This window comes from Amblyomma maculatum, chromosome 10, assembly GCF_055883805.1.
Source record: "Amblyomma maculatum isolate TAMU_Amacu chromosome 10, ASM5588380v1, whole genome shotgun sequence".
In the NCBI taxonomy this organism is placed as follows: domain Eukaryota; kingdom Metazoa; phylum Arthropoda; class Arachnida; order Ixodida; family Ixodidae; genus Amblyomma; species Amblyomma maculatum.
This window is the reverse complement of record NC_139353.1, coordinates 24,699,380-24,717,534: the sequence shown is the minus strand read 5'-3', so window position 1 is coordinate 24,717,534 and position 18,155 is coordinate 24,699,380. Positions and strand designations below refer to the sequence as shown.

General features: G+C 46.9%; 1 protein-coding gene across 1 annotated transcript; it reads left to right on the top strand.

Annotated features, from left to right (window-relative positions):
• Positions 1–3,613: 3,613 nt before the first annotated feature.
• LOC146175903 (uncharacterized) lies at positions 3,614–17,856 on the top strand. The gene is made up of 3 exons (XM_084580878.1): positions 3,614–3,824; positions 16,787–17,046; positions 17,512–17,856. The coding sequence occupies exons 1-3, from the start codon at positions 3,614–3,616 to the stop codon at positions 17,854–17,856; spliced, it is 816 nt and encodes a 271-aa protein (XP_084437004.1).
• Positions 17,857–18,155: the final 299 nt, after the last annotated feature.

The following is an 18,155-nucleotide window of genomic DNA, read 5'->3' as shown; positions in this document are numbered from 1 at the left end:
TTTATTTTTGCTTGATCTTTTTTTTTTCTGCTCTTCTTATTTGTTGCATCTTCCCATGACATGCAATTTTTGTTTTCATTATTTTTCTGTGACAAAGAACTGTCTTGGAAGCGCATCCGGTCGAGTTCAGCCGTGAACTGCGGTGCATTTCTCAGGAGAAGAGTTCACGCCTCAGTGAGATAAAAGGAGAAAGCTCGCACGTGCACGTTCTCCGGACTCGAGCCGAGAACTAAATGAGCGCGCACTGGGAAGGTGGTGCGGGAACTGCTGGTGGAAGCCACCCCGCTTTAACCAGGGGTTGCCTTCGTGCGCTTTATGTACTCTATATCGTTCAGGGTGGTGTTATTATTTCGCTTTTGACTTAGCATCCATCTGGTAGTCAAGTTGGCAGCTAGTTTGCAATAAGGTTCGAATTGACGACATATGCACCTCCAGTTGTATGTCATTCGTTATTAGTGCAGGTGTCCTAACGTGAAGGGAGACAGAAACTGCGCCTTCCTTTTGTGAACTCAAATAAAAAATATACATGCATTTCTGGAAATTACGCTAATGTCATTTTGTACGCTGATCCTCCCGTTAACCCTTTCTGACATAGTATCCTTTCTCTCTAATATCTTCTTCGGTGCCTTACAGTCTTTCACAAACCTAAAAAAACACGCTCAAGGTCACTGTTTTCGCCGAGTTACAATTCCCTTTTGGCAGTTTCCTTCACATGTCAAGCTATACGTTCAGTGTATGATACTGTAAGTTGCTATGCAATTCCTAGGATGTGTAAAAGGCCGTCTTGTGAGCATTCACGTTAAATGTGTGAATTACTGTGCTTGAGATACCCACAGTGTTTACTGAGTGCATGTGTACCTTATTAGCTACTGAATTATTATGTCGCTGAACACTGTTACTAATTTTGTACGTTTCCTAGCAGCCTAATTAGCCCTTAACATTTCTGTGTTTGTTTATTTTTTTGTCTCGTTATTTAGAGCTTAAGAGAACACTTGAAAGAGTCAATACCTCCAGAATGCCACCTGTGCCGTTTAAATTCGACATTTTTCGGAGAGGAGAGCCCCTTGCTACTATTATTGAAGATACTAATCACAGAGAAAGAGGAATAAGTGGTGGCTGCGTGAACAGTTCCGGTGTCTGTTATCGTGCTTTATTTACTTAATATTGTATACAGTTATTTATAGTCCAGAACAAGCGCGATGTGTTCATCTCGCTGCGGTGCGTGGGTTTCTAGCGCTGCACACTCTATAATTAAAGACAGAGGGGCGAAAAGGATTCGAATAATATGACGCTTCAAGTCCAAATTGTCAATCGAAGAGATAATTTCTTTCCCTACCGCATTGTAGCAGCAATATAAATTATCTCATTCTATGTTCCTCTTTCTGTCTCTGTGAAGATAACGCAGCGTACTACGAGCAAAGAAAGTCGACGAGATTTTTATCGTAACTCCGATATTAAAAAAGCAAGAAAGTAGAAAGTTTCGCAGAGTATGAGGGGGAATTTCAACAGTGTTTTTCTTTTGATGTGATTTATGATGTGATTTACGGTGTGATTTATAATGTGATTATGCTTCTTTCAGTCATTGCAATGTTCCGAAACTATCTTGTAATAACAAGGTTTTCGATATGTCGTGTTTTTCTTTTTTTTTTTTTTTTTTTTTGGGGGGGGGGGGGGTCAGATCTGCATTATTCGAAGAAACGAGTTCCTATTCGTCTGCAGTCAGCCTTACTGCTATAAGCTCTATTGAAATTCTGCAGCACTGTGGGAAACTACAAGTGACCGCTGTGAATACATATAAATATTCGAATTTGCTTGCAAGTTGTAACCTCTAATATTTGTTTGGCTATTTTGCTATCATTATTATGTGATCAATACCTGGATGTTTACTAGAAGTAATTCATTGTCACGGTTGTAGAAGAAAGTACTCATTTATATAAGTGCGGCCTCGAAGACTCTCATGACATTTTCTGTCGCTACTCTAGTTTGTACAACACCGTAACCTATGATAAAGTTCCAGATATGTAGTACAGGTATATAATGAAGGCATACACAACAGTTTCAGCGGCACGCGCACAAATCATTAAGAAGGTGGACACTTTAGAAATTATGGTCCTGCAAAACAACCGCGGCATAGCCTAGTCGTCCTTGTACATCTCTCTAGAATTCATTGTGCTAAGCATTTCTGAATCAGCCCACAGGTACCGTTTCGCCAGGTTCCACTGGTTTCGTCGATAATCTCATATATTTGCAAAATGTAAGCAATAAACTCGTCGTTTTACTATACAGGACGCTAGCAGCACCATCTGGCAACAAAGTGAAACTAAAAATGAAATAAGATTGCACTGTATTTTCTCCGCAATGCGCCAGTGTCAAAAATATTCAGAAACTGACGATGAAAAGAAACATTTTCTATACTTTCCAAATGGCAACACGACCATCACCACAAAAGCAAAAAATTTAAACACTTCTAAAGATTGAGCTTTTGTGTAAATACCCATTAGGAACGGAACTGACAGTGCTGTTTCAGTTGATGTTCTCTGTGCCAAGTAGAACTTCATGTCTTTGTTCAGTGAAAAACAAAATGTCATTATTGTTTCTACAAATGAACGCGATATTGTATGCGTCTGGTCTCATGCTCATGCATATTCGCGAGCACTTAAAACCGAGGCATATATAGCAGGAATGGCCTAATGGTTTTTACTTCATTCCAGAGGGCATGTGCCCACATGAATTAATATAAAAGGAGGCGGGAAATCATATTAGCGTTGGCCGTGACCTTCACACGTAAGTCAGATAACTGAAGAACTAACAACAGCTGGGTGGACCTAGTGCAACATGCCAGCTTCATCCTTTTTACATTCTACAGATCCACACTGTTTTTTTGTTGAATTTCTTTGTTTACCTGTGCTCGAAGTTTTAAACGACGCAGATATTCCCAAAACAGGATTGTTGCGTTAATCAGCCGTCGATTTTATCTGAAAAAGGGAACCGATGGCGCATAATAATATAATGCGTAATCTAAGGCTACGTAGCGTTTATAAAACTTACCAGATTATCTATATCACGTTTTATCCATGACATCACAATGTTTCATTGTCGCACACCTTAACGTCTATGAGCAAACCATTTGCTCTAGAAAGGGCACAAAGGGCAGCTCAAGCCGTATGCAACCATTCTTTTTCTGCCACTGCAAAGCGTGCTCTTGTACCTTAACCGCTGGAAAAGAAGCGTTTACTCCAGGAAAGACGCCTTTCTCCGGAGACGATCCTTAGCATCCGCGCATGCTTCTGCTCCGTCGCAGTGTGGCTGCCGCCGCATCTTCCCGTGCGGACTCCTCCCCTCGCGGGAGCAGCGTTCGATCGGCGCCGGAGCGGCCCAGCCGATCCGGGATGAGGGAGGAGGAGGCCCTGCGGATGCGGTCTCCATGGCAACGGCCAATGGGAGCGCCGCGGGGCTCCGTGGGCGTGTCCCCTTGGCAGCCGTCGCCTGGCGCGCTTTTATAAGACTCGGGCCGGGCGCATTGGGCGCGATAACTTCGTTAGTCATTGCTCGTTAGTCAGGCCCCAAGGCTGCCGCAGCGCTGGACGGCCGGTTCCAGCTGTGGAGCAGCGCCATGGCGGCGGCTGCCGCCGCCGTGGCCGCCGAAGACCCGCGGCTCCAGGCTCCGGTCTCGGTCGCCGGCGATGAGCGGCTCGGTGTCGTGCCGTCGACGCACGGCGGCCAGCCCGACTGCGGCGGCGGCGACAAGCGCAAGACCGAGCTGGCGTCGCCGCTGTACGCGCTCCAGGAGCCCAGGCACCGCGACGGACAGCTCCAAGGACAGGGTGAGTTGCTCTTCTGCCGAAAGCAACGCCGCGCCGTGGCGGCGATCGATGGCCGTAGAGGCCTAATGTCATTAGGGCCCCCCCATCAATGCCTTAACGAGCTCGCCCGGAGGCGGGGTTCCCCGCGCGCGCCGCCTTCGGACACCGACGGCGAGAAATGAAACACGGAGAGGAAAAAAAAATGTCGGTTCAAAAAAGGCACGCAGAAAACAGCGCGGCACTTACGGGGAAAAGATGTGAGTGGATGCGATTGCCGCTTCGCTCGAGCGAGGCCGCCGATCGCTGGACAAAAAGCTCAGGTTAGGACGCGTACTAAACCTCGGAGCCTCTCATTGACGACCAGCTTTGGAGAACGATAAATCGAAACCTTCCCCTGGGCACATGACCTCGCTCCTAGATGGGAGCAAGCGTTCCTCTGAGGAGAAAGCCCACCAATGATCAGTCTTAAAAAAAAAAAAAAAAATAGGCCTAAGGTATCCTGAAGCTGAGCTCATAGCATTCAGTGTCCTCGTGCTGAAAGATAGGTTTGCACGTACTTGCAGTGCTTTCAGACGCAGGCAGTTTACAAATGCACAGGGTCTCATCTATGAACGCACGCAGGCTATTTTATTTGCAGTTACGCGCGACCGATGGCTCGCGCGCGTTCGTACTCCACTTATTTATAACTTCGCGAATGAGCTTGAATTCACGGAGGCATTACTTGCGTTTACTACAGCGTACAGCTTCCTTGCAAGAGTGCCAAGTTACAAACAAAGACAGCCGGATAAGTCGCTCGCATTCACCGGTAGAGCATTGTCGAGAACTACTGACTCATTTGTCATGTCATGTACAAGCCAGGAGAGGGATGAGCAGATTTCTAAACTCCATTCAAGCGTTACCGAATAAATGTCCAGAGGTATGGCCCGCGGATTTCGGCGACGGTATTTGGTGAGAGGAGACTCAATATTTTAAGATTTCCGCAATGACAAGTGTGATTGTACTTCGAAAAGACTAGCGGGCTTTATTTACCTGTATACTCCTCACGTATGCCTCGGCTGAACGTCAGCGTTATTTTTTTTTTTCTCTTCCTGGAAGGAAGGAGTGGGGGGAGGAGTATGGTTAGCGGCACCTTGAAATAATATACAAACATGAACTTAATTATTCCACTGCACAGAAAAATATTCAGTCTATTCACAAAAATTGACATCATTAATAAGTCGGAAACCCGGGCGCAAATTGTGCGTGTGACATGATACAAAGTGGCATCGTTAGATACTGAGCAATAGCCTTGAAACAGAATTGCACATATCAAGGAGTCCGGTAGGCGTCACTCGGAATCCTTGACGCAGTAGTTTTCGGAGAAGACTTCCAGTTAAGCTATATGCTTCAGTAAACAACGCGCATTCTGGAAGTGCCATATGCATATGGAATGTTATTCAGTAGTACGTAATACGACAACTCGTAGTGACACAAGTTTCTCCGCATATCGCTAGTAATTAAATAATGCAGTCGAGTAATTTGTACATTTTTAAATAATCTGCATAACATTCAGACTTTTTTGAAGCATAATCAACAAATATAACACTATATTAAAGATGTCATTTGTTGAATTTTTTTATATGGGCGGATGAATCACTTATAAGTAAATACTGTTCGAATATTTGTTCAAGCAATTCATTGTTCCAACACCGCCGTCTTATAATTTTCAGCCACAGTAGTTCAGCATGCAGTCAGACAATCTGCAAATGATAAAAGCGTTTGACACCAATTAACCGATGCTGGACAGTATTTGGGTGATAAATATGCGACAAAAAACGATGCCTCGGTTCAACCTAAACTGGCATTGGGACTTTAGTACCAAAGTGTACCAGCTTTTCGCCTGCATTGAAATGCGCACTGCGCGGTGGAGTTGAGAGTCACGGGTTTCCTCGTGTATTCTGAGTGTAAATGTGTATAACTGCATTACAGTCTTTTCCAACAAAGAATTCATCCTATTAGCATAGTAAGCTTGGAAAGACATTTCCTCCTCTCATCATGAGAAGGTCACTTTTTTTCTTAGTTTGCCTTGCGTGCCCGAAGTCTATGCACTCCTGTTTTAAACCAAGAGAACGCTATTTGATGAAGACAGGAGCTGGAATATACGTTTCCAAATCCTCTACAGTATTTCCGCGTGTTCTTACCCGGTGGGAGCAGCACTAAAAAAGATAGAAACGAAGACCGCAATATTAAATTTCCGGATTGCCAAACAAATTAAACTGCTGAGCAATCGAATTTGTTCTTTCGTTGCGCAACCAGACACACGGTGACCTCATACGTAGCGCGAGCCATTTCTGCTTCCAATACCCGCGGCTTATGGCTGTATTCTAATTATATTCGCAATGTCGGAATTCAGTTTTATTGGTGGTTATCACCGCGTTTCCATGTTCTGCTGGCAACAGTGCTGAAAACACCGCGACATGTGCCAACAATTCCGTATCGCTCCATTTGATGCACTGATCCACCACACTTATTGCGAAAAGAAAACAATACAATGTCACCCACTGCTTTGTTATTTTACCTTAGGAATGTGAGTATTATAGCATGCATACACCAATCGTTAAAGTATGTGTATCAGCTTTACGCGATCGCGTACGTAGCTTATTCTGCCAAAAAAGCGTCGCCGTAACCAGAAAAACTTGGCCTCGTTCCAGACGTGTCGGAAAAAAATGCGCACGTGATTTCGTGTCTAAATTGTGACGCAAGCATTCATTGTGCAGCGTTAAGTGGGGTGTCATAATTTTGCTTCTCATCTAGCATCCAGTTGTTAGCCGAGCAGGAGGCTAATTTGAGATAGGGATTCGAACCACGACATAGGTACTCCCACATTGCCGGCCTTTCATTGTACTAGTCAACCGAGAAGTGCGAAAGATACTGTGTTTTTCGTTTCCCCTTAAACCAAATCAACTAAAGACGTTTAACACATTTCAAAACTCTGTGGCAGCCTCTTAATGCCAAACCATCAAGCAAAACCATGCCTAACGCTTTCGCGCGTTAAACTGCTTGAGCCAAGCTAAGCTCCGTGTAATTTTACGCTATAGCGTGTACATCTTGTTATGCTGAAGAAAAAAACGCCATTGTTGTGGCCTTGCATCGTGCGAAAAGTCGTCAAACGTGTCGGAAAAACACGCACTTTATCTCCTAGGTATACATGTTGTTGTTGTTGTTTTCAGTTTTCCTAAACTGCAAATGCCACGCATGTAAAGAAAACGCGTCACTACTTTCGTCATGCCGAGGGAGTTTTTAAGCGAAAATTCGGCTTTGGCGTTGTGAACGAAAAATCACGAGAATAGCGCTGGTAGGTGGTAGATGACCGCTGACGTTGCCGTGCACTGGCTGGACATATAGGGTTCCCTGACATTACGTTTAGCAGCGGCTGGCAGATCGGACCTCTCCTTTCATATGGGAGGGTCACATCAGAATCAGCCTGGCAGGACCCTTACATTCTCGTTACCCTTGGACCACGCCGGCACGTTCAGACGGCTTGGTAGAGCGGGGCTCTATATTCGGGCTGCTAGCCTACGCCATCACGTCTTACACTTAAAGTGTCCACCATAATTTTTAATACTGATGTGTGCTTAGTTTATAAACACGGCGCCAACCGGTATTTAGCTCAGGCATCCCCACTCGATGACGTGGCCGTGATGCGTGCCATGGCGTATGCTTCACCTCAGAATAACTTTGTTTGCGGTGAAACAACCTTTACAAAGCAACCTTCTCAATTTTTTGGCATGCCGCTTGATTGCAGTGTTGCGATTGCGAATGAGTTAAAGTGAGTTAATTGATGTTGTTAACTTGAACCTAATTTGTTTTTTGTTTTTTTGCTTTAAACTGATACACGTGAAACCAATAAAATCAACTGTGACACACGTTATATTAGCTAATAGTCATATTTTATGATGCAATGAACGTGAAATAAGATATTGATGCCTTGTAATTATAAGAGTTGACATCTTTTGTTCTTGCTTTTGAAACTTCGATTGACTTTCGATGCAAAATACGTTTCGATCTTGTTTTGGCGAATATTTTTTATGAGTGAATCAGTGATATTTAGCACTAATTTATAGTTGCGATCCTGTTTGGTCCATGGTAACCTAAAATCTATCTCTGCGTTTTTGTCAGCATGAACAACTCTTCATGCTTATTTGCTTATTTACCCGTAATGAAGGTACAGTTGTATTGCTTGGAGTTGTTCCTTACAAAGGGAATTGATATTTCAATAAAAAGATAACACAAACTAAATGAGGCGGCAAGCAGACAAAAAAGCAAGTAGAAGTTTTGTTCTGAGAACTGGGAAGCGTTTGGAGCAAAGTACGTGGAGGCTAAGAACTAGGTTGACATGATATCGGTCTAATATGGTATCTTTGGACTGTCGTGAAGGGTTGAGCGAAAGAACCAGGCTTCACGTGGTCTGCGCTTGACGGCAGCGATGGAACTGCCACTCGATCACCGGGGTTTCTAGAACATACATTTCCCTACCCTTATGGATTTTTTTTTACAGTATTCTGCAGGCAGTTGGAGTATACTTAACCGACTCTCTGCTGTAACTTAGTGATGGCAGTGAACAAGCATTGCTTGGATAGCAGCCGAACAAGTGGTGATACCTCCTGGTCTCTAGGGGCGTGTAAGCTAGCGAAGTATAATCTCAAGTCTCGCAACTGCATTGCTTTTTTTAACAATACCAACGTCACATCACGCCCATGGCCCAACTGCTTAGTTAACTTTCAACATTGAGTGTAATTTGTGCTCAAAAGCCGCCGAATCTCATTTGGCTACCGTCTCTTCTTGGTGCCCAAGCTGCATTAATAACCTTTGTGAAGCCACATTGCCAAGAGGTTTCTAAATCGACTCATGAAGAGCTTGATTATCCATGACCTTAACCGCAGCTGCCTGTCGTACTCCGATGGTTTTCCTTAAGCTCTTTTGGTGCTAAATTTGTAGAGAATCAAACTGTGATACAGAAGGAGAAAGTAAAGGTGGCTGGTGAATTATCCATTGCCAGAGCTTCACGGGGTATCGCCATTGAGGAAGTGTCCTATTATAGGTCGGCTACTCCATGATTCCCAATAAGGCAAAGGATCAGAAATCAGGCAATGAAGTCCGCTGCTAGTCGCCAGTGGCGACTAGCACCGGACTTTATTGCCTGATTTCTGATACTTTGCCTTAGTGCGAACTGGCGACAGAAATCAAGAATGTCGTCAAGGAATGGCGTGAAATCAAACAACTAATTGGAGTTAACACTCTATTAGAGTATTCTTTCTGCGGTTGAAAAAATAATCCCTGTTCATGCCAAGAGGATTATGCAAATCAAACAATAAATAAATATAATGTAATCGAAAGCAAATACAACGAAATACTCTAAACACAGAGCAAGAAGATATTCTGTGCGTCATTCTATATGCGCCATGTTATCATTAAAACTACCAAATAATAAGAAAAACGCTTCATTAAATAGTGATGGGTAGATCAACCAGCTGGCACAGCCTCAAATTTGAGAGTTTTCCAATCATGAAAATCGAGCTCAGTAAAGCAGTTCCCTGGTGAATATTTAGCTGGCTGCTCGGGTAATTGACTGCGCAAGGTAATTTTAGGAGGTTTTCAAATTGGGCTAGTTGGTTGTTCTTACAGTCATTAACTACTGCGCTCATGAAAAAAGATCTTGGACTTCGAACAAGAAATGACACATCACCTGCGTTATTTTTAAATTGGTTCACAGGAAGGAGAAGGCGCAGTATCTATCACACTTGCTCTGTGGACACCTCAACCACGTCGTAAGGGAAGAGATGAAGGTGGGAGTGAAAGTAGAAAGAGAGAAAGGGGAGCCGTAGTGGAGGGCTACGGAGTAATTTCGACCACCTGGGGATCTTTAACGTGCGCTGACATCGCACAGCACACGGACGCCACTTCGTTTCGCCTCCATCGAAACGCAGCCGCCGTGGTTGGGTTCGAACCCGGGAACTCCGGCACAGTAGTCGGGCGTCTTACCACTGCACCACCCCGGCAGGGCCATTGCTTGTGTGCACATTCGTTTTTTTGTGTCATTTTTTGTTTGGTGTCCAAGTTTTTCTGAAAGCGTAATAATGAATGACTATACGATAGTACCTCTTCTTCTACGGAGCGCTTATAGATACACTCGGACAACAAGCAGATGCCACGATTGTGAATTAGCAGAATTTGTCATGGCCTGTTAGTCATTGGGAGGTAGCATCTATAGGTAACGAAAGCGTAAATTACTTCATTTGCAGGGTTTGCTTCATTTCTGGAACGAACGGCTACTTCATGCAGGCGTTAGTTTTCCGCATTTAGGGAGGTGTGATTGACGCACAAGCTGTCACAGCTCTCGTTGAAACTTCCCCGTTGTGCACACCAGACTATCACCTTAAGTCCGAAATACACGACTGCTGAAGGGGACACTGTTGACAGCTTAATGAATCGTGAATCTACTTTAAGGCGTTTGAAGTTGACTATTTCCTATCCCTTTGCACTCCGATTGACGTGATTTTTGACCCCTCTCATTTTTTTTTTAACTCTCTAGAAACGTTTTCGAACGTACGTTTATATTCTCCCTGCTGCTGAATCAGTCAGCGAAATTGTTTGTGACAATCGGAAGCATAGGCAGCTCAGAAAAGTGCTTTCGTTACTTCTTTCTTTAGGAAAAAAGGCTTCTTGAAGTGTGTTATGAGCAAAAACGGTACATCAGCCATTTATTGGGAAAAACAACACTGTTTCCAAGAGTCCTAGTGTACCTGCCAATAACGTGATAAGCGCCATCTCACTGTGGTTCACTCTCGGATTTCTCGATTTCGCACAGTCGTCATCGGCGTTTGTGGAGAGGCTCACTTGCCATCACGTGACAATGGTTTGCACGCAGCCCATGTCTCCCTCCTCGCGCTGCCTTTGTAGCGGTGCGCGATCGCAACCAGACGTTCCCAAACGCCTCGAAACGTCTCCGAGGAAAACATTCTTGAATGCCCTCGCTCGCTAGTTTCAATTGCACTTCGTCGCTTCGACATTGCGAGGCTTCAATGTTCGCACCAAGAAGCGCCGACTACTGTGCCGGAGTTCCCGGGATCGAATCCCGGCCTCGGCGGCTGCGTTTCGATGGAGGCGAAACGAAGTGGCGTCCGTGTGCTGTGCGATGTCAGCGCACGTTAAAGATCCCCAGGTGGTCGAAATTACTCCGTAGCCCTCCACTACGGCCCCCCTTTCTCTCTATCCACTTTCACTCCCACCTTCATCCCTTCCCTTACGGCGCGGTTCAGGTGTCCACAGAGCAAGTGTGACAGATACTGCGCCTTTCCTTTCCTATGAACCAACCAACCAACCCGGGGGGCAGGGGGGGGGGGGGCTATTACTCGATTGCAATCCAACGCAGCTGATAACACCATGAGCCACGTGCGTATATGTATTGCTGCTGAGTACGCAAATCAGTGTAAAAGTTATTAAACCCATACGCACGTCATTTAATAGTCAACCATGAACCATCATCATGACAGCAATTATCGCCAAACTCTACCCGCGTTCCTTCAGTCATTTCGCGAATCAGCTCCATAGCTGATCGCTCCCCTTACCATTGTGGGGTGCCGGTCATTTTTCTATTAATGAGCAAATATCACATGACAGCTAAAATAGTGACATTGCTGCTTACTCTGCAACTTACACTAACTATGAAATTCACTTCAGTGTCTCTTTACGCATGTCTGAGCTTTCAAAGGATGCTTCGGTTTGTCCGCACCAGGAGTGTCCCGAGAGCTCACTAAGCACCAGCTTTTTTCCTTTCTCTTCGACCGAAGTGGCCTAAAAAAAAATAATAAAAGAAATCGCAAATGCTAATTGAATCCAAGCGTCCCCTCGCACTTGCGTGATCATCGCCCACGTAGTTTTTTATATCCCTGGAAGCCACAACCTAATCAAAGGCTCATCGCTCACGCTCCAAGGAGCGCGTTACTCCACTCTGCATGTGGTATGCATAGCGGAGCCGTGTTCTCTACGCGGCGCGTTTATGGCGAGGACGACGCACGCTGAACTTGTTCCGACTGGGGTGCGATTAAGTACGGCCCATGTAGCAGCGTATGCAAGCGTGCACGTACAACATCGCGTGGCCTCGAATGCGCACCGCGCCGTGAAGCGCCCGAGACTCGAGTCGACCGTGGCTCTGGTGATCGCTCCCTCCCCCCCCCCCCCTCCCGACTCCCTTTCTTCCCTTCCATTTTGAGCTACTCAAACCCCGCCTCCTAGGCACCGAGACAGAGCCGCACTCCGGCGGGCGCGTCAGCGGGGAGTCCGGTATCCCCGCTGAGACGAAGAGGGGAGCACCTTCTGTCGGGGCGGGACCGAGCGTCACGCTGGTGCTGCCGCCTGATGCTGCCCTGCGGCTGCAGTGTCGTGCTGTGGGTATAGTCGTAGATGAGTGAGGTATACATAGTCATCGCGTCGCGTTGTCCTGGTGAAAGACCAATTTCGGGAAATCCCTTGTTGCCAGCTGACGAACGCCTCGCCAAATGCGCGTACAGAAGAGTGAGACAGGTTCAAAAATAGGGGATAACAGCATCCATTCATGGCTCGTCCCATAATGTGCTACTCTGTTTCTGTGGGGATTCTCATTCTGGTACTTATTTTTGGGTAAGGAAGAGGCAATTGTTTAGCCTGCTATTTCACTTACTTTCACACCCTACAATACATGCTTTCTCATATAAGTCTTTAATACCTATTTGCTTATTATCTCATCGTTACCATGTTTTCTTGAGCATACGGACGCTCCCATTCGTCGATGATTTTCCGATACGCGGTGGTCATTATAATCGTTTCTAACAGTGCATCAGCATACATGTACAGCTGTAAGACAAATGGTCGGGAAGAGCATTGGGCTTTCAATTAAATGTTTATCATTCCGAACACAGCCAGTAGGAAGGACGACGCATAGAACTCCAACCGTTACCGCCAATGACAGTTCGAGAAAGATATCGTAAAGCTGCGCGAAGCTCTCACCGAATATGACAACAAACATTAAAATTTAATACGCGAATTTGGGCGGCGAGTGCACGCCTGCCTTTTTCTTCGCATGCTGTTCGGCGATGCCAAACCACACGACGTGGGCGAGCGTAATTGTAATCATCTGACTGATTTGCCGTCATTTAGGTGCCGCTTTATAATGCTGAGTGGCATACACAGAGATAAATTTGCTTTTCTACGTTCAGTTAGTCTTAAGTTAGCTTGCATGCTGTAAATATGTAACGTCTGTTTACAACGTTTTCTACGACGTGGAAGTTGATTTTTCGCGATACGCACCTAAAGTGCCTGAATGGTATTTCCAAATTCAGATAATAACATATCGGAGGCCAGCAAATGCGCCACGGTGGCAAGACTTACAAATAAATATTGTTTAGCCTCGTATCAACGAGAATCTGGAAACACATTATTTATCTTTTCATCGAAGAAAGCAATACTGGCAGACGCAGTACGCATTATTATCTTTTCACTAAGGTATATCATTGTGGTTTTTATGCAGATGCAGTAGCTGCACTTTAATATGATGCAAAATTTAATTTATACCGTTTCACCAGTGTCTTTTCTCTTCAAAGTTGAATTCAGCAATGCCATTCTCAAGCATAAAAGCAGCTATTTCCCCCTGGCGCGCCTGGAAGCCGTTGTCGCCAGGGTTAAGTCTGGGTACTTGCGTCAGTTATTCTGAGATTTGGGTTTGAGATACATAGACTGGACATTGTTTTTTCACGAAGCTGCGCATTTCTCTGTTTTCTCCTATACCTAAGTACTCAATTATCCTCATTCAAATTTGTTCTTTCTTTACTGGGAGGTTTAATGACGGGTTGGGGAATATGTGCTTAAGTGGAGCAGGACTCAACACTGGTAAGTGACTGATTAGTATCGATGCCAATCGACCAAATGGGATGCAGGAGAAAGCTGCAAACATATCTCAGAATATCTGCGGTTGCAAAAAGAAATCATACGCGATTCAAATTCCAAACCACTGTCTTCCCAGGGCAATCCCTGTACCTGCTAACGCAATAATGACGACTAATGGCTAACAAATCTAAAGTGGGGGATTTAATCGACTCGAATAGAGGACGATTTTGTCTCAGTGTATTTAGTGGAACGATACTGTACAAAAGGGGGGTAAGGTCAGAAGCGCGCATTTTCTGGAATGACCTTAGCCACAAACCAGACCGCCTCAGTTACAACTTGGAACCCCATTTCGACAGACTAGCCTGGCTATTCTGGAGTGTTTTCAGAAACGTAAAAGCGGCATTCGACTCCTATATCTCTCAGATCAAGCCGGGCCGAATGCTTACTTCGTAAATCCTACGATCAATTTTTTTATATACACAGAGGCGTTATACAGAACAAGCAGAACTAGACAAACTGCCAATGCAGCCACCTCGCTACCTCTGTGCCCGCGAAAGCGTGCACGTATAGCAAAGAGTGCATGCAAGGTGCATCTGTTCCTCCGTTCTCTCCCCGCTGCGCTTCCGCGTCGACGTTTTCAATAGAGTTCTGAAGAGAGAGCGAGGGCAACAGAAAGACGAGGTGCACGCCCCCGCTGCGTTATAGCTAGTCCGTACAAACCACTCCACATGGCGCCTAGAATTCATTCGGCGCGCGTGCCGCTCATTGTTCTCCATTGTGCTAAGCCGCGGGATGCGCGTGCGACACATTTGCACCGCCGGTGAAACACGATGAGCGCGGACAGTGTAGGAGAGGGCGGAGGATGAGGAGGAGATCAGGCGACGCTGACTAGTAACCATATAAGCGTGTTAGAGACCAGTTCGGGGGGCGCTAGAGAATCGTCCCCCGGTGCGGAGAGTAGTGTGTCTCAATTAAAGGAACGGTGGTTGTGGAAATGAGTTGGAGGAGGAGAAGTGACGCTACTCTCACCACGCAGAGGGGTGACATCGCTAAAGAGACCCGCGCCCCTCTCCACTTCCCCCGTTGAGCAGCGTGGACTCCAGCGCGGAAGCGCAGAGCCCTTCAATGATGGCTCACTCCCGTTCGACGCGTGCTTCCCCGCAGGGAGCGATGTCAGTCGGCCCTTGCGTCATCTGATGCGGCGAGCTTTGTGCGATCCTGTCGACTGCGCCACGCGTCGGCGCTGAGGCGTCGAGCACGCGCGCGCCCCTGCGCAAACTTTGGGAGCCGAGTGCTCCACGAGGGGCGATGTGTTGACACAGCGTTGCCACTTTTTTAGCTGCATCACGATAGCCGCCGCTTATCTCTCGATCACGTGCCTCTTCGTTGTGCCTCACCAAGTGGCACGTGTACATTGGCGTGCCTTTTGGCGGTAGGCGCGTGCCAGTAGGAGGGGTTCATTCCCGCTGGTATTCGGAACGATTCCGAGATGCTGACACACCGCAAAATTGCTCCGGTGGGATCGATGTTATCCGCCAAAACATTCAATAATAGGTCCCTTACTGACTGTACTGCGAGCTTCAAAATCTCCGCAATAAATTTCTTGTAAGGAACTTGAGCTTGGAGAACAATACGCTACGTTTATTCCTGCGATTCTTCAACCCAATATTTTGCCATTTGTGGGCTTTTTTGCACCGGCATGTTCGAAATTAGGTATTGTATAATTTAACGCGACAGCCTGAAAGGACCTGTTCTTTCAGAAAAATCGGTGTCGGCGTTGTTAGTGCCGGTGTAAGCTCTTTGTGCGAAAAATTACAAACATGCCTCTGGCAGGTGGTAGTTGGCAGGTGACACGACCGAACACTGATTGGTCGGCGAGTTCTGTGACGTCACGAGACCACGTTACATGGCTAAGTTGGCAGGAGCTGCCAACTGAGGTCTATGCTCTGATACGTAGAAGTGAGATGGATATCGAACCTTCCAGGTTCCTTGGGCAACGGAATCAGACACTCTATACTCCCATGCCATGAAGGCACATATTTTCCGGCTTGGTTAAAGGCGCTTTGCATATATCTACATCAGGCGCTCATTCATATAACGTGGTATCTTAAGTCTGCATGCTAACGATGCATGTGCGAGATGATAGGGCCACAGGTTACGGGGATTACGGGACACAGATTACAGGAGGCATCTCCGATACCTCATCGAAATATTGGGCTTTTTTTTTTTTAAATGCCATACCCTGGACAATGGCCCTTTCAAAGGCGGAGCTTAGTGCCCCTTTTACAACGGACTAGTGTTTGCAACGCGGGAATTCGGAGCGGCGGTCACTGAACACTTGATCTGTACTCTAGCGTAGGTTTCCGTTCATACTTCCGTGTTTATTTATCTTACTCACCTTATGTTCAAAGACGTTCGCCCCTGTTGCTTCTCTCAGAATTGCGTCCTTTCCGCAAGCTAGCCGCTGAAATAAAGTAATAATTCTCGATCATTTTTTGATGCTAACCTTCATCTCTGCAGCAACGTGTAGCTAAAGCGAGTGTGCATTCCAAACACTCAGCTTTCTTCCCGCCCTGACTAAATCATCTTGTCATCCTACATCAATCGTCTAATATATTTTAATCTATATCTACGTTACAAGATTTACTGACTTCAGCCCTCCAGGGCGCCTTTTAAATCTCATTACACCGAGTATGTTTTGTGACCTCGTTAACCAGGAGGAAGAAAAAAAATATTTCCATGAAAATCAAATGACATTCCCCTTACTCCAGGAGCTTTTCGCCGCTCGCTCCACCACTGATGCTTAACGGGAGCACGCTATATCGTCTCCTTGTCTTGTGCAGCGCAAAAAAAAAAAAAAATAATATGGATCACAGATTGTTGCTTCATCTATACAAGAGAATCAAGCTTCTCAGGGCTCTCAATTTTTTCAAGACAAAGCCGATAAAACGCTCATACAGCGACATTGGAATTCTAGCAGCAAATGGCTTCTAATTCTTTTCATTAGAGCTTCGTAAATGATAACTCTAAAGAACTCCCGCTTACGCTGACATACCACATGACGCAAAATGTTTGTCTGTCAGGCGACGGCGGTGCGTTCAAGAAGCTCAAGCTGGAGCCCGGCGTGTCCGATCTGGGCCTGTCGTCGTGCGGCGGCGGCGGTGGCGTGCTGGCCACAACCGCGTGCAGTCCCACGACGCCCGCGAGGCGGCGCCACCGGACCACCTTCACCCAGGAGCAGCTGCAGGAGCTCGAGGCGGCGTTCGCCAAGAGCCACTACCCGGACATCTACTGCCGCGAAGAGCTGGCACGCATCACCAAGCTCAACGAAGCGCGCATACAGGTGCGCACTCCTCTGTTCCCCCACTTATCCTCCCTCACGAAAAAGAAAAGCTATAGATGACTCACGTTACCTCACTGTGGGCAACCCAATATTTACTCACCACTGAAATAACAACTGCTCTTCAGCATAGCCAAAGATTCATTCCTTCAAGAAAAATTGTTTACATGTCGCCTTTTAATGCCATGACAACAGAGTCAGACATAAATCAGCGCACGGTTTTCATAACGCCGCTTGATTAATAAGGCTAGGATAAATTTTTGCCTCCCGGCATTCGCCGCCGCATCCGTCTCCTACCGCATATAGATGCGGCAACCGTGCCGCATGTATGAACAAAGTTTCTCCATCGTCTCCTGACCAACATGCGCCGGGTCTTGAGCAGCGTGGTCTGGTAGTATGTTGCCCTTGCCGCAGACAGATGCGGCCGCTTTTGTCGCAGATGTGAACGCGGCTTTTCCTTCTGCACAGGTGTGGTTCCAGAACCGGCGCGCCAAGTACCGCAAGCAGGAGAAGCAGCTGCAGAAGGCCCTGGCCGCGCCGGCGGCGCTGCCGCCCGCGGCCTGCAACGGCATGATGCGCGGCGTGTACGGCCCACCGCGCACGAGCTCGTACGCGGCCTACGCCGCCGCAGCAGCGCACCCGCACCCGGCGGCACGGTACCCGGCGTACGGCGCCGCGGCCCAGCCTTTCGGACACCAGGCCGGCGCCGCGACCGCCACGTCGCCCGAGGAGGACTGGTACCAGCGCGGCTTCTCGGCCCTCAGGACGCCGCCCACTGCCGCCGCCACCCAGCACCCCGTCTACCACAGCTAGGCACCGCCGGCGCTGCCCTGCGCTTGCGCTGCCGCCGCGAACTGGCCCACCCGCGCGCACTGAGTGCACTCGGAGGGACGCCGCGCGGCTTGACTCAGGGACCACTTGTTGCTGCCCATTCTTCGAGCGTAAAAACTATCAAGGCTAAAAGATGCGAGCCAGCCTTTTATTCACTAATACTTGCCGCTGAAAAGTCTGCTTCTAGCTTTTAGGATGTGCAGTGTTCATTCAACTCCGGTTTATGTCACTCTCTCTAAGACAGATATTTCTTAGAGAGAGTGACATACGTCACTCTCGTT

Bases quoted from the DNA above. Each gene is read 5' to 3' on its own strand.
- LOC146175903 (XM_084580878.1), top strand. From the start codon at position 3,614: ATGGCGGCGGCTGCCGCCGCCGTGGCCGCCGAAGACCCGCGGCTCCAG. The intron at 3,825-16,786 runs GTGAGTTGCTCT...TTTGTCTGTCAG, and splicing joins CGGACAGCTCCAAGGACAGG to GCGACGGCGGTGCGTTCAAG. The intron at 17,047-17,511 runs GTGCGCACTCCT...CCTTCTGCACAG, and splicing joins TCAACGAAGCGCGCATACAG to GTGTGGTTCCAGAACCGGCG.